This window comes from Papio anubis, chromosome 1, assembly GCF_008728515.1.
Source record: "Papio anubis isolate 15944 chromosome 1, Panubis1.0, whole genome shotgun sequence".
Lineage (NCBI taxonomy): Eukaryota > Metazoa > Chordata > Mammalia > Primates > Cercopithecidae > Papio > Papio anubis.
Genome location: NC_044976.1, coordinates 135,472,788 through 135,488,964, shown reverse-complemented (window position 1 = coordinate 135,488,964; position 16,177 = coordinate 135,472,788). Strand labels below are relative to the sequence as shown.

Below are 16,177 nucleotides of genomic sequence, written 5' to 3'. Positions count from 1 at the left end.
AAACTCTTCTGAAAATGGAAGTTTTAATCTTTATTAAAGTGACTACTCTTGGTTGGATGCTTTTACGTGTCATCTCACTTATTCTTTTTCTTTGAGATGGAGTCTCACTCTGTCACCCAGGCTGCAGTGCAGTGGTGAGATCTCAGCTCACTGCAACCTCCACCTTCTGGGTTCAAGCAATTCTCCTGCCTCTGTGTCCTGAGTAACTGGGATTACAGGTGTGCAACACCACGCCCAGCTAATTTTTGTATTTTTAATAGAAATGGTGTTTCACCATGTTGGCAGGCTAGTCTCAAACTCCTGGCCTCAAGTGATCCGCCTGCCTCAGCCTCCCAAATTGCTGGGATTACAGGCTCGAGCCACTGCGCCTGGCCTCATCTCATTTATTCTCACAACAATCAAGCTTGCTGAGGAAGCTATCAGCCTCTCCATTTTAAAGTCTGAGGGAGTCTCCTCCTTCCCCAGGAAAACAGGCAAGTTATTAACCATCTCTGCTCAGATTCCACCTCTGTAAAATGGAGACAAAAACGCCAGCCCTATCATATCCTATAGGGTTGCTGTTAGTACCAAAGGAGGATTTTAACTCCCCTGGTGAAGCTGCAGGCACACACGTCTGCTCCATTTCCCAGCTTCATTTTTAAGGGCTCTCTCGACATCTCCTCTCCGTTGCACACAGCATACGCCGGGACACCAGGAATGGAGACATGGGAGGATGAGGAAAAGGTCTAGTGGTACAGGGTTAAATGGAAGAAGTACAACAATGTCACCTAGATGACCAAGGGTAGAGAGCCAGCAGACACAGATGTGCCACGGTGGGAACACTGAGGGGCATTTAAATTTTCTGACTCTCTATACATCTCTGACATCAACGGGGAAGAGAGAAGGACACTAACCTCACTGAATGCCCAATGTGAAGTGGCACCACGGTTCTCCTGCAGCCAGTTTTGGTGCACAACAGATGCTTTTTTTACCGTAAGACAACTGAACAAAATGTGTGACTCTTACTTAGCAACTAGAACTATATCAGAAATTGCTTTTAGTTTTAGTACTACTAGTAAAAACTGAATACTCATACAAGAGACACAAGCAGACGGTTCATGGAAATCATGTGCTCAAGGAGAGACCAACTGTTCTCCCCCAATTTCGCAAACACCCAGCATTTTCTGATTAATAACTTTTGCTTTGCTTCAACACATACATAATCAACACAGGGATGAATCTTTCTGGTCAAGGACCACTGATTTAATGGATCGTTTTCTCCTGTCATTATCAGTCATCTGTTCCTTTTTAAAAATGAGAGATCTTCATTTAAAAAATGTAGAGACACTTGATCTCTTCAAGCCATTTGTCTACGCTAAGAATCTTTGGCATCCTTTAATTAAGTATTCAGTTTCCAATGTTTGCAAGTGACCACAAAGGTGCAGGGTGTACAGTAGTGCATAATTTGGCCAAAGCATGAATCTCTGGCATCCAAGTAAGAGGCTGGTGAGTGGGAACAGAGCACTCAGCCTTTGCTCAAGCCTGGCTGCAGGTTGGACACCTACAGCCTAATGTGGGTTCTCTTCCAAATAAAAATGGTTTCCTTGGGAGGAGGGAAAACAATCTGGGGAAAAAGTCATGCTATTTAATGACAGCCATCAATTTGCTAAAGTTCTTAATAAGTGGGACACAAGTCCTTGAATTGTCTTCTCAGAAAGAGAAAGAGAATCCAGACAGCAGCATGTTGAAAGGAGACACAGAGCTGAGAACTCACCTTCAGAGCTTTTTCAAGCTTACTATCTTTGTCTTTTTCTTTTTTAGATTTCTTCTTGGCCACTTCATCTACTCCATCCACCTCATCGCCTTTTCTCTTTCTGAAGGAGACACAGGATATGAGAGCCAGAGCCATTAAAAATCTGACACCCAATGACTTGCGGTGATACAGTATCTTAATGTCATTCTATGACTACTCACACTTGTCACTCCCTAACCCCTGCCCCACTCAGTGCCCTTAGGCGATCACTGTCTACTCAGGGAGTACTTGCAACCAAGATGGCAGAAGACACCATCCATTTCAGAACATACTCTCCCAGCCAGGGAGAGGCGCTAGGGTTGTTCCAGGGACTTAGAACAACCCATTACAAGAATCCAGGGCTCAGGCCCCATCTGAGGTAAAAACAAAAACAAAAACAAAAAAAACCACCTATGTATCTCCTGGCCTGGAAGGTTCTAGCAGGGACTAGGCTAGAGGTAAGCCCATGGCTAGGGGGCAGGGATTGCAGAAAGACAAAGCACAAGTCCAGGGGCTAGGCCTTTCGAGCTAAAACACAGAGCAAGGGAAAGAGGCTGCTCACAGAGGTGGGGCCGTACTGCCACATAAAGCCCAGACAAGAAGCGACAGTCAAAGCAGTGCTAACCAGCCTGCCCCAGCTTGCTCAGCAAACATGGCTCTGAGGCTATCACCTGCCCCTAAAACACAGGGGCAGGACAGCCACAGTGGTCTGTCTCAGCTATCTCACAGACCTGAGCATGAACCCTTGCACTTTCCTCAGCCATAAAATAGGGAAAAGAATACCATCTGCCTCACAGAACTCTGGTGACAGGCAAATCAAACAGTCCAAATACAGGGCTCGATACAGTGTCTGGCATACGAAATGTGCTCAACACATTCTGGCGGTTATCATGGCTTAAGTGGGAGCTGATGGACTCCAACACCTATATCACGTGCTACAATGCCCTGTGGGCTTTTTGACCCACGGCCTGATTTTTCAATTTTCTTGCACATTCTAGAGCCCCATGTGTTGCTGCAATGAACAGGCATTATGAACTGAGATAATGTGTGATGGCTGCTCGATGGTTGCCCAGTCACCGTCCAAGGAACAGGGTGCATACCAGGTTCTACCACACCACCCCTGGTGTACCTGTTAACAAGCAATTCTCCAGACTGAGGCTGAGGGACCAGCAGAGGGTAAACTGGAGAGAGCAAGAGGTGTCCATGTATTTAAGATGCTCACTGATGGTCCTTCCCATTCTAAATTTTAACACCATGCAAAACCCTTATCATCCTTGAACTCTAAGCCAGGAAAATTATCCACTGCCCATCCCCTAACTAAAAATGGTCACAATTCTCCCAGCATTGTTAAGTGATCGACCCAGGCAAAACAAATACTCACCCAGGGAAGGAGGGTGGTCTTTTAAGTATCTAAAGGGCTGTTGTGGAAAAGTGTAGTTAGCCTGTCCATGGAGATCAGATGTTGGAAGGGGAATAGACCACTAGGAAGCAGGTCTCACAGGGCAGAGGGCTCTCGGCAGAGGCCATGGGAATCCCTGGCTGTCCTTCCCTACCCTGTCCTTTGCCCCCAGATCTCTGCTGTCACCGTTCCTAGTTTGCATCTCCGTGGCTTACTGACAGTCAGTGAAGGGAAACAGAGGAGTGATACGGAACCTGTAGAGCCTTCGGGCCTCCCTCAAGCCCCTCACTGAACCCCCAGGGCAACCCCACAGCGCTCCACCCACCCTTCGCTCTTGACTCCTGGGAGCTGCTTCTTTAGGGCTTCTTTATCCTCTGCAGCAAGGAGGCTGAAGCCCTTGAGCTGACTCGCACTGTACTCGGGCCGGAAACCCAGCTCCTCCCTGTTCTTGACAAAGCAGTGTGGGTGGTACCAGCGGTCAATCATGCCTAGCTGTGGCTTCTCCGGGTCCAGCATCTTCTTGGACAGGCGCACCTGGCCCTGCAGGAAAAACCGTATATGGTACCAAGGGAGCAACGAGGAAGGATGGTGAACATGATACGGACAGCCTGTGCTCCAACCAGTGAGGGGCTGCAGGTACAAGTCAAGATCTGCCCACCAACTTGAGGACTCATGGGCTTTTGAGAGGTTTAGCTCTCTCAGGTCATCAAGGATTGTGTGTTACCCTCAAGACTCAGGGTTTCTTAAATTCCAAATGGCTGGCGACCTACCTACCTGTCTGGACATGTGACGAATTGCTAACATTCCCCTTAAGATGCTTCTGTTGACCTGGGGCAGGCATAAAAACACATGGTATGGTGTGCTGGGCAGAGCTAGAGCCTTGCACACCTGCGTGGGCTTCCAATGCAGCATGTTTTTTTTTTTTTTTTTTTTTTTTTGAGATAGGGTCTTGCTTTGTTGCCCAGGCTGGAGTGCAGTGACTTGCTCTCAACTCACTGCAACTTCTGCCTCCCAGGCTTAAGTGACCCTCCCACCTCAGCCTTGCCTGGCTAATTTTTTTGTAGAGATGAGGTCTCACTATGTTGCCCGGGCTGGTCCAGAACTCCTGGACTCAAGCAATACTCCTGCCTCAGCCTACTGCACCACCGCGCCCAGCCCCCAATGCAGCACTTTTGTATTAGCAGGGATTTTCTGTCCATTCCCACCCAGCTACGGCCTCCTTAGTCTCTTTACAGATGACACCCTCGAAGGACTAATAACCCCACAGGCAAGAATTCAGTCCTGCCAGCCTGTGCAGGTCCCCAGTCCCCAGGCCTGATACTCCCAGGAGAGTTTCAGGCCCGGGAGGCTCAACCCAGAGAATGCGGCAGGAGGGGCTCCTGACAATACATAAAGCCAGCAACCCAGCAGCACACACCACCTGGCATTCCCCTTGAGGCAAAGAGGATCTTAACGTTTGCCTTAAATTTTTGGTGGTTGAAGGTAGCTGGAGAAGATATAGCAATTCCATGTTTTCGTTTTCTAAATACCCATTGGCTCACCTCAATTTTCTGTACAAAACCTCCAGGAGGCAGAAACTTTCAATTAATGCCTCGAATGAATCAGTTAATATGTGCATGTCACATTAGAGAAGGGTGAGAAGGCTGCGGGGCACAAGCCTTCCCTTCTACCTGTGTCTCCGTCCATTTTGTCTGACTGGCTGTCAGCCTTCAAGGACTAGAACTGGTGGGAAAGCCTGGTTAACGAAGATCCTCTGATTAAACAGAAAAAGGCTGGAGGCTCATACCAGGGTAAACACACTCCTTACACCTAATTCTACCATAAAACACAGACAGTCTTTCCCCAGCCACTGTTGGATCCAAAAGACACCTCTTTTGTTAATGCTTTCCAAGAGCAGATGCATACATACAAGAGAACTGGACCAGACCTGTCTGGAAGTCACTGTCACATCTGGTCAACACTAAAGTCTTCAGTTTATTTTTAATCACGTGCGTTGAGCTAGCACCCTAAAGCCCCCATTTCTTCTCTTCTCTTGAGACAGACAATGACATCAATGCAAGCAATCCATAAAGTTCAAGGATCTGAGCCCCCAAGACCTTACCTTTTCTATCTTCTCCATACACCCCTTGCATGTGCTTCTGTTGGACTTGGCATACTCTGCTGCAAAGTCACCCAGCGTCTTCTCTGCCTTGCTACCAATTCCATCCTGGCCTTTGCCTGAAGAATCAAACAGACAGCAATGCTCATCTCAACAGCTCCAAAATGCAGCTTAGAGGAGCCCCCTGTCCTCTTCTACCTCCCCAGGATCCTTCCACTAGGATACCTTATGACTTGGGAGACTATGATTGGTCCATCTCATCTGTCTGTAACAACTGTGGTCAGCTAATAGAGCTTCTTTTCTGGAGATAAATGACCCTTCTCCTTGAAAGAGCAGCACATTAGGGGGTGATCAGCTGTCTGACATTCCGTCTCCTCCTCTCCTCCCCTTCCTCTGGAGGCCCCTCCCGCACTTTAGAAAGCACTTATTAGGTGTTTACCTTAAAAGCCTCGGAAGCATACTGACGTCTCACTAAGCCTCCTAATTTCCATTATACTTTTATTTACCAAAGTGTGGAATTAAAGGAAATATTTTGATATAAGCCAGACACAAGTATATGTAAGAATTAAATATGTGGTAAAGGTATCATTTCAAATTAGTGGGAAAAGGTTGAATTATTCAATAAAGACTTGTGGGGATCACTGGCTAGACATTTGGGACAAAAACTAGATTATTTTCTTATTATAAAAATAAATTCTCAGGCTGAATCAGGTAGTAAGATGCCTAAGACCAGGAATAAGATGAAGCTATCTTCCCATCACTTCCATTCCATATTGTATTGGAGGTTGTAGTAAGTGCATTAAGGAAATTTAAAAAAAAAAAAAAAAGGTATAAGTTTGGAAAAGAGTAAGTAAAACCATCTCTCCTTGTAGATGATTCTATTTGATGTTCCTAAGAGATATCTTGAGAAATCTATTTTAAAATCTACTAAATTAAGTGAATTTAGCAAATATGCAGGGCACACTGTCAATATACAAACATACAAATATGTCTAATACTAGCAATAAACATACTGGAAAAGGCAAGTGCACTGTTATTTAAACAGCGTTAAAATACATAAAACACTTAGATAAATTTAACAAAAGACGTGCAAGATCTCTGCACTAAAAGCTCTAAGACTGCTGAAATGAAAGAAGACCTAAATAAATGAAGAAATGTATCATGTTCATGGACTGTTAAGATGTCGATTATCTGCAATTTGATCCACGGATCCAGTGAGATGCCTATCAAATTCCCAGCAGCTGTATTTGTAATAGCCCCAAAATGGCAACAACCCCAAAGTCACCAACAGTAAAATGGATAAACAAACGGATATACCCAAACAAAGGACTACTCCCCAGAAATTAGAAGAACTAATGACACACAAGATGACCTGGATGAATCTCACAGGCAGTGCGCTGAGTGAAGAAAGCGTGTAAGAGGGTATACAATTCCTTTTCTTCCTGAAATTCTAAATCAGGCAAAATTAATATATGGGGAAAGAAATCAGAACAGTGGTTACCTGAGTCAGGGAAAAATGACTAGCAAAAGTACACGGGAACTTCCCAGGGTGATAGAAATGTCTATAACTCAATGGGGTATATGCCAGATGTGTATAAGCATTTGTCAAAACTCACAAAACTGTATACGTAAGATCTGTGCATGTAACTACTGTAAATCATTTTTAAAATTCCAGATATAATACCAAAGACATATCACAAATGAGAAGACAGACATGACTATACAAACGTTAGTGAAAGATGAAACTTTAATGAGGCAAAAAAATACAACAGACAAAACTAAAAGAAAATGTCAAACTTGGAAAAATATTTGTAAAATGTTACGACAAAGAATCAGTATCTTTTACATTTCCTTAAGAAAAAGACAAGGCCAGGCATAGTGCCTCACACCTGTAATCCCAGCACTTTGTGAGGATGAGGCAGGAGGATCACTTGAGCCCAGGAGTTCAAGACCAGCCTGGGCAACATAGAGACTTCCTCCATTTAAGGAAGAAACAAACAAACAAAACAGCCCCCAAAGCAAACCCCAGCATGGTGGCGCATGGCTGTACTCCTAGCTACTTAGGAAGCTAAGGTAAGAAGATTGCTTGAGCCTAGGAGTTCAAGGTTACAGTGAGCTAGGATCGTGCAACTCCACTCTAGCCTTGGGTGACAGAGTGAGACCCTGTCTCCAAAAAAGGAAACACTTAGGAATGGTATGTTAGTAGAGAAATGAGTATATTATATACTGCTGGTATAGCATGTGCAACTGAAGCAACCTTTCTGGAAGGCAATTTGGCACATACATAGAAAGCCTTAAAATTGTTCATCCCTTTGAACAGTAACTGCACATCTTAGAATTAAAGAAATAACTGTACAGGTGCCTGGGATGTACACGAAGTTTGCAGCAGCTCTATGTGTAATATAACTAAAAGGTTAAAATTCTAGTCTCAAAAGCAAGACAGGGCTGGGTGCGGCAGCTCACATCTGGAGTCCCAGCTGCTCAGCAGGCTGGAGGATTGCTTAAGCCCAGGAGGCCAAGGCTGGAGTGTGGGCTGTGATCATTCCACTGCACTCCAGCCTGGGTGACAGAGCAAGACCGTGTCTCAAAAAAAAAAAAAAAAAAAAAGAAAAAAAGCAAGACAGACTGGATTTGAATCCTGGCTCAGGAATTTTCTACCAGTACAACCTTGAGTCAGTTACCTAACTTCTCTGTGACTGAACGTCCTCACCTGTAAAACTGACAAAGACCTATTGCAAGGACACAATTAAATTAATATGTCAAGTACTTGGAATACTGCATGAAATTTAGCAAGACCTCACTAAATGACTACTATGCACTTTAATCTGTAACTTTTAACATGAAAAGAGTAAATATCAAGTTGTAAAAGTACTAACAGGTCAACATCACTAGTTGTTAGGGAAATGAAAATCAAAAAACCACAGTGAGATACTACACTTCACACACATTAGCATGGCTATATTAAAAAAAAAAATAAGTGTTCATAAGAATGAGGACAAATTGGAATCCCCTTGTCTTGCTGGTGGAAATGGAGGAGCTGTTGTAGAAAACAGGATGGAGGCTCCTCAAAAAATTAAACATGGAATTACCATGATTCGGTGAATTCACTTCTGGGTATATACAGCAGAGAAGTGAAAGCAAGGTCTCTAACATATATTTGTATACCAATGTTCATTATAGCACTAATATTCATTATCATTATTATGAATATTATGAATACCATTCATAATAGCCAAAATGCAGAAACCTGGCCGGGCGCAGTGGCTCACGCCTGTAATCCCAGCCTGGCCCATGTGGTGAAACCTTGTCTCTACCAAAAAATACAAAAAAATTAGGTGGATGTGGTGGTGCATGCCTGTAATCCCAGCTACTCGGGAGGCTGAGGCAGGAGATTTACCTGAACCCAGGAGGTGGAGGCTGCAGTGAGCCGAGATCAGGCCAGTGCACTCCAGCCTGGGCAATAGAGTGAGACTCTGTCTCAAAAAAAAAAAAAAAACCAAAAAACAAAGTGCAGAAACCGCCTAAATGTCCACAGACATACGAATGGGTAAATGAAATATGGTATATTCATGCAATTAATGTTTATTATGTCTTTAAAAAGAAGGAAATTCAGACACATGCTGCAACATGGATGAACCTAGAAGAACTATGCTGAGTGAAGTAAGCCAGACACAAAAAGACAAATAACTGCCTAACTCCACTCACATGAGGTGCTAGAGTTTTAGCTTCACAGAGACAGAAGAAACAGTGGTTACCAGGGACAGGGAGAACAGGCAGTTACTGCTTAATGGATTGGGAGTTTCAGTTTGGGAAGATGAAAAAGTTCTGGAGCTGGATGATGGTAATGTTTGCCTAACAATGTGAATCTACTTCATGCTACTGAACTACACTTAAAAATGGTTAAGACAGGTCAGGCACAGTGGCTCATGCCTATGATCCCAGCACTTTGGGAGGCCAAGGCGGGTGGATCACCTGAGGTCAGGAGTTCAAGACCAGCCTGGCCAACATAGTGAAACCCTGTCTCTACCAAAAATATAAAAATTAGTCAGACGTGGGCACACACCAGTAATCCCAGTTACTTGGGAGGCTGAGGCAGGAGAATCGCCTGAACCCGGGAGACAGAGGATATAGTGAGCCATGATTGTACCACTGTACTCCAGCTTGGGCGACAGAGCAAGACCCTGTCTTTAAAAAAAAAAAAAAAAAAGTTAAGATAAATTTTATGTTATGCCTATTACCCAAACTAAATAACAAAAAAAAAAAAAAAAAATCAACTAAGGAAAGTGATACTTAGAGTAGGATCTCAATTCTGCAGGAAAGAAAATCACACACACTCACAAGCAAATTAGTATTTTCTAAGGAGATATCCTACATGTTAATAAGTCATTTGTGAATTAGAGGGTTTGGGATGAATTAAACGTTTCATATATTTAAAAATAGTAAGTTAGGCTCTCTGGATGAAAAGTCCCTGGACAATCAGTAGGTAGTATCCTAACTGTATGGTTATGATAGTTTCACAAAAAGACACATTTTCAGTAAAATTATTATGCCTTCTCATATTATAAAATTATACTTAAGTCAGCCTGGCCAATACGGCGAAACTCCATCTCTACTAAAAATACCCAGCCAGGTGTGGTGGCACACACCTGTAATCCCAGCAACCCAGGAGGCAGAGGTTGCAGTGAGCCGAGATGGCACCACAGCACTCCAGCCTGGGTGACAGAGATTATCTATCTATCTATCTATGTACTTAGGTATATTTAAATTATAACTAGATATAACACATCTATGCCCCTAAACCTACAACTTTCCCTATCCTGAACACAAAAGAGAAAACAGCCACAGAACAAGAAAAACGTCGGCCAGGTGTATTTGCTCATGCCTGTAATCCCTGCGCTTTGGGAGGCAGAGGTGAGATTGTTTGAAGCCAGGAGTTTGAGACCAGCCTGGGGAACATAGCAAGATCCCTTGGGCAACATGGTGAGACTCTATCTCTATTAAAAAAAAAAAAAAAAAAAAAAAAAGTTAAAAAATTAATTGGGCATCTGTAGTCCTAGCTTCTTCAGAGGCTGAAGTGGGAGGATTGCTTGAGCCCAGGAGTTAGAGACTGCCAGTACATTCCAGCCTAGGCAACAGAATGAGACCTGCCCTCTGCTAAAACTGGCATACTCACCCTCTGAACCCTTTCTTACAAATTTATTTACTTTTTAAAACTCTCAATTCTGAGCCGTTACTAATCTATTTGCAGCAAGCAGCTGGTCAGACATACCAACAGCTACAAGGAGCAGCTGCAAGAAGGACAGACAGTGATACGGTTTGGATCTGTGCCCCCACCCAAATCTCCTATCAAATTATAATCTCGAATGTTGGAGGTGGGGCCTGGTGGGAGGTGACTGGATCACAGGACAGATTTCTGCCTTGGTGCTGCGTCACGATACTTTTGAGTTCTCCTGAGATCTGGTTGTTTAAAAACGTGTAGCACCTCCCCTCTCACTCTCTTCCTCCTGCTCCGGCCATGTGAACTGCCGGCTTCTCCTTTGCCTTCTGCCATGACAGTAAAGACAGTAACAAGGTTGGAGGGCTGACACTACCCAACCTAAAGAGTTACTATGAAGCCCCAGCAGTCAACACAGTGTGGTACTGGCAAAAGGATAAGTAGATCAGTGGGACAGAACAGGGAGCCCAGAAACAAAGCCACACAAGCACAGTCCACTGATCTGTGACAAAAAAGTAACGGCAAAAATGGGAGAAAAGATGGCTTTTTCAACAAGCGGAGCTGTAACAACTGGACATCCACATGTGAAAAAAAAAAAAAAAGGAATCTAGACACAGACCTTACACCCTTCACAAAACGTAACTCAAAATGGATCACAGATCTAAATGTAAGACACAAAACTGTTAAACTTCTAGAAGAAAATCTAGATGACTTCGGGTCTGGTGATGACTTTTTACAAACAACACCAAAAGCCCAATCCATTGAAGAAGTAACTGATTAACTAGACTTCATAAAATTAAAAACTTCTGCTCTGAGGAAGACCAGCCACACACTGAGAAAAAATATTTTCAAAAGACATAAGATAAAGGGCTGTTATCCAAAATATACCAAGAACTCTTAGGAATCAACAGTAAGAAAACAATCTGATTTTAAAAAGAGCAAAACCAGGAGTTTGAGACTAGTCTGGGAAACAAGATGAAGCCCCATCCCTACAAAAAACTTTAAAAAATTAGCCAGGCATGGTGGTGCACACCTGAAGTCCCAGCTATTCAAGAGGCTGAGGTGGGAGACAGAGGTCAAAGTTGCAGTGAACTGTGATCACACCACTGCACTCTAGCCTGGGCAACAAAGCAAGACACTCTTAAAGAAAAAAAAGTGGGGGCGGGGGCAGGCAAAAGACATTTCACCAAAGATATACAGATGGTAAATAAACATATGAGAAGATGTTCAAGATAATTACAGTATTAGGGAAATAAAAATTAAAACAATAATAAAATACTATACATCTATTAGAATGGCCAAAATCCAAAACACTGACAACACCAAATGCTGGCAAAGATGTACGATGATACGAATTCTCATCCATTGTTGGTGGAATGCAAAATGATTCAGCTTTTTGGAAGACAGCTTGGCAGTTTCTTACAAAACTAAATATACTCTCATCACATGATCCAGCAACTGTACTCCTTGATTACCCAAAGGAGATGAAACTTATGTTGCCAGAAAAACCTGCACATGGATGTTTCTAGCAGCTTTGTTCATAATTGCCAAAACTTGGAAGCAACCAAGATGTCCTTCAGCAGGTCAATGAATAAACAAACTGGTAATCCAGACAGTGGAATATTATTCGGTAATAAAACGACAAGACATGGAGGAATCTTTTTTTCGAGGTAGAGTCCAGCTCTGTTGCCAGGCTGGAGTGCAGTGGCGCCATCTCAGCTCACTGCAACCTCTGCTTCCCGGGTCAAGCAATTCTCCTGTCTCAGCCTCCCGAGTAGCTGGGACTACAGGCGCACACCACCACGCCCGGCTAATTTTTGTATTTTTAATAGAGACAGGGTTTCACCATATTGGCCAGGCTGGTCTCAAACTCCTGACCTGGTAATCCACCCGCCTCAGCCTCCCAAAGTGCTGGGATTACAGGTATGAGCCACCATGCCTGGCCTGACATGGAGGAATCTTAAGAGCACATTACTAGCGAGAGAAGCCAATCTGAAAAGGCTACCTTCTGTATGATTCCAACTATATTATATTCTGGAAAAGGAAAAACGATGGAGAAAACAAAAAGATCAGTGGTTACTACAGGTTAGAGAGGAGGGAGGAATGACTAGGCAAAGCACAGAGGATTTCCCAGGCAGTGAAAGGACTCTGAAGGCTACCATAAAGGTGCATGCATGCCAAAGTACATTTGTTAAAACTGACAGGATGTACAACACCAAGAGTGAGCCTCATGTAAAGTACAGACCTCGAGGGATAACGATGTGTCAATGTAGCTCATCAGTTATAACTATGGACCATTCTGGTGGCATTGTTGACTGTGGACAAGTCTGTGTATGTGTGGGGTGGGGAGGACTATATGGAAACTCTGTACTCTGCTCAATTTTGCTGTGGACCTAAAACTGCTATAAGAAAAAAGTCTATATACAGGAGAATGGTGTGAACTTGGGAGGCAGAGCTTGCAGTGAGCTGAGATCGCGCCACTGCACCCCAGCCTGGGCGACAGAGCAAGACTCCGTCTCCAAAAAAAAAAAAAAAGTCTATATATAAAAAAAGGTTAAACAGACAATGGAACAGAAATTTCTAAAAGGACCCTAAAATACAGAAATTTTGTACATGACACAAGACACCTCTGGAATCAATGGGGGAGATGAATAAGTCAATAAACAAAGTAGGGGTCGGGAGCGGTGGCTCATGCCTGTAAACCCAGCACTTTGAGAGGCCGAGGAGGGCGGATCACAAGGTCAGGAGTTCAAGACTAGCCTGGCCAACATGGTGAAACTCCATCTCTACTAAAAATACAAAAAATTAGCCGGGCATGGTGGCAGGCACCACGCTACTCAGGAGGCTGAGGCAGGAGAATTCGCTTGAACCCGGGAGGTGGAAGTTGCAGTGAGACAAGACCATGCCATAGCACTCCAGCCTGGGCAACAGAGACTCCATCTCAAAAAACAAACAAAAACAAACAACAACAACAAAAAAACAAAGTAGGGAAACTAGATCATCATTTGGAAAAAAATAAAACTGGAGTCATGCCTCACACCACATCAGCACACACTGGGAAAACTTCCAAATAGAGTAAACATTTAGATGTTAAAAGAAACAAGGAACTATAAAATTATACGTTCTGGACGTAGTTCATCTGTATCCCCAGGCTGGGCTACTTGACAGTGGCTGCTGGTGCTATAGCCTTTTCCCTAGCACTGTCACTACCTCAGGGTAAGGGCCACACGCTGGCATACCGACCCTGTAGTGACCACCACAGTAACAAACACAGCACTGTCACCAACAGGCCAACTCAAAACCAGGGACTCTGAGTCCTCCCGCCACTTCCAGATCTAGAGGCAGCTCTGGCTGCAGGGTGTGACTGTGCAGAGGCCAGTAGCACAATCTGGAAGTGCAGAGAACGCACCTCAGGCAAGCAAAAACCAGTAAGAAACAAGAGACAGAACCAATGGATAATGCCGCTCCCTTCCTCCTGCTCCAAGGGGCTTTTCTGAACTTGGTGGCAAAGGACTTGTGTGAGGGCATCCTGCATGACCAAGCCATTGGCTGTTTCTCATGAAGCCGTGGCCAGCTTGACAACATATGGCAGGCACTGTGCTTGCCCTCCTGCCTCCCCTTCCTTCCTCTCTCTTGCTGCCCTAGGATTACATCTCCTAATAAAGCTTTTAATAGCTTTGCTTTATGCTCTGCTCTCTATGTCACCTGACATGACCTGTACTAAGACATGGGAGAAGACATAAAAGGAGAAAACTGTGGAGACAGTAAAAAGGGCAGTGGTTGCTGGGAATTAGGAGGGATAAACAGGGGATTTTTAGAGCGGTGAAAGTGATGCAGGGCAGGCCAGCCCTAAATTGGGGCTTGGCCTGGGAGGGTCCTTGGCTTCGCTCTGGACAGAATTTAAGAGCGAGCTGGTGGTAGAAGCAAGCAGCTTTATTGCGGCAGCAGTGTTATGGCTCTGTGACTGCTCCTGCAGAGCAGGGCCAGCCCACAGGCAGTGTGCTGAGGGCAGCAGCTCAAAGGCAGTTCTGTGGTCATATTTACACCCACTTTTAATTATATACAAATTAAGGAGCAGATTATGCAGACATGTTAAGAAATGGGGTGGTAACTTTTAGGTCATCAGACTGTTGTCATAGAAAGGGGTGGTAACCTCTGGGTATTGCCATGGCAATGGTAAACTGATATGGCACACTGGTGGGTGTTTTATGGAAAGCTGCTTCGTCCCTGTCCCTGCTTTAGTTAGTCCTCGGTTTGGTTTGGTGCCTGAGCCCTGCCTCCTACCTCATTCCCCTCTCAGAGATGAGCTATTCTTCCTTAATCTTAAGGGGCCTGCAGAAGGGTGCAGGTCTGAAATTACTCTGTATGATACTATAACAGCAGATGCATGTCATCACGTAATTGTCCAAACCCATAGAATGTACAGCATCAGGAGTTTCTGGACTCTGGGCAATAATGATGTGTCAATGTAGGTTCCTCAATTATAGCAAATGTACTACTCTGGTGGGAGATGTTGACAAGGAAGAGCCTGTGTGGTAGAAGGGGGAGCGGGTATTGGAAACTCTTTGTTCTTTGCTTACTTTTGCCATGAACAAAAATAAAGTCTATTAAAAACAAAACAACTTTAAAGGCTATATTCCAAGCATCTGGAAAAATAAAACACCAAATATCATGTAACAGATGATGCTGAGTCCAGGAGGTGTTGCTGAAATAACATGGGCACCATACGCTTGATCTGCACATGTGGGAGAAGGCAAGCTGGGGGAGGTTTGCTTTGCTATCTGAGAAGAGGACCCCTGGGAGCTTCAGGGTGGGGGCTGAATGCCCATGCTGCCCATTTGTACACACCTGTCACTCCTCCAGCTTCCGCTGTCTTCTTGACTTTCTGCTGGTCATCCCACCGAAGCTCAGAGAACCCATCCACCTCCACGTCAGGGTGCCGGATGGAATGGCCCACCTTCCAGAAGCAGGAGAAGTGGTACCAGTGTGGGACTTTTCCATCAAACATGGGCGACTAGAAGGACAAACAGAGGGAGGTAAGTGAGCAGTTAACTTTTGGCTTAGAACCACTAGATGTTGACCTCAACCCCAGTCCCAGTCCCAGTCCCAGCCGTGACAGCTGGGACAGAAGGACAGCACATGAAACCTTCGAAGGACAGCACATGAAACCTTCGTTCTCCTATCTGTGAAAGGAGGACAGCCTCCGCTCTCACATGAAGAGCTGCAGCATCCTTCTCACGATCTTCCCCAAGGCTCAGAGGACTGTAGCCCATTGTTCTTGAGCTCATTCTCTTCGGACACAAACACAGCCACAAGAAAGGTAGCCTTTTACCACTGAGCTCTGCCCCACGTCCCTTTTCACCACACACCACTACATTGAGTGGTGAGCTGCCTCATGGTCTAGTGAAACACACAGAAGACACCTGTGCAGAGTCACAATCCTGCAGCATCTGCTGGGAATGGCCAGACAACTGCTCCAGGCACGCCTGGACTCAAAGGGCCTGTGTGCCCCAGAAAAGGGCTCTTTAAGTGCCTCTGCAGTTAAGAATAATGAGGAACAAGACCCAGATAATGAGCAAAGCAGAAAAAGTGTGTCAGAAAAAAACTGTCAAGTTCGCAGCAGCCACACAGATGTGAGTGGAATCAATGGAGGTCTGTGAGGCAACCGTGACAGTGGATGGTTCGGTTCGGGGC

At 44.6% G+C, this 16,177-nt stretch overlaps 1 protein-coding gene across 1 annotated transcript in view; it reads right to left on the bottom strand.

The window, feature by feature from the left end:
• PARP1 (poly(ADP-ribose) polymerase 1) overlaps window positions 1-16,177 on the bottom strand; it is a 47,374-nt gene that overhangs the window by 26,082 nt on the left and 5,115 nt on the right. The window contains exons 2-5 of the mRNA XM_021926608.2: window positions 15,332-15,497; window positions 5,272-5,387; window positions 3,496-3,710; window positions 1,754-1,853 (exon numbers count right to left, since the gene is read on the bottom strand). Of these exons, the coding sequence (XP_021782300.2) occupies window positions 1,754-1,853; window positions 3,496-3,710; window positions 5,272-5,387; window positions 15,332-15,497 (597 nt within the window). The remainder of the gene's footprint in view (window positions 1-1,753; window positions 1,854-3,495; window positions 3,711-5,271; window positions 5,388-15,331; window positions 15,498-16,177) is intronic.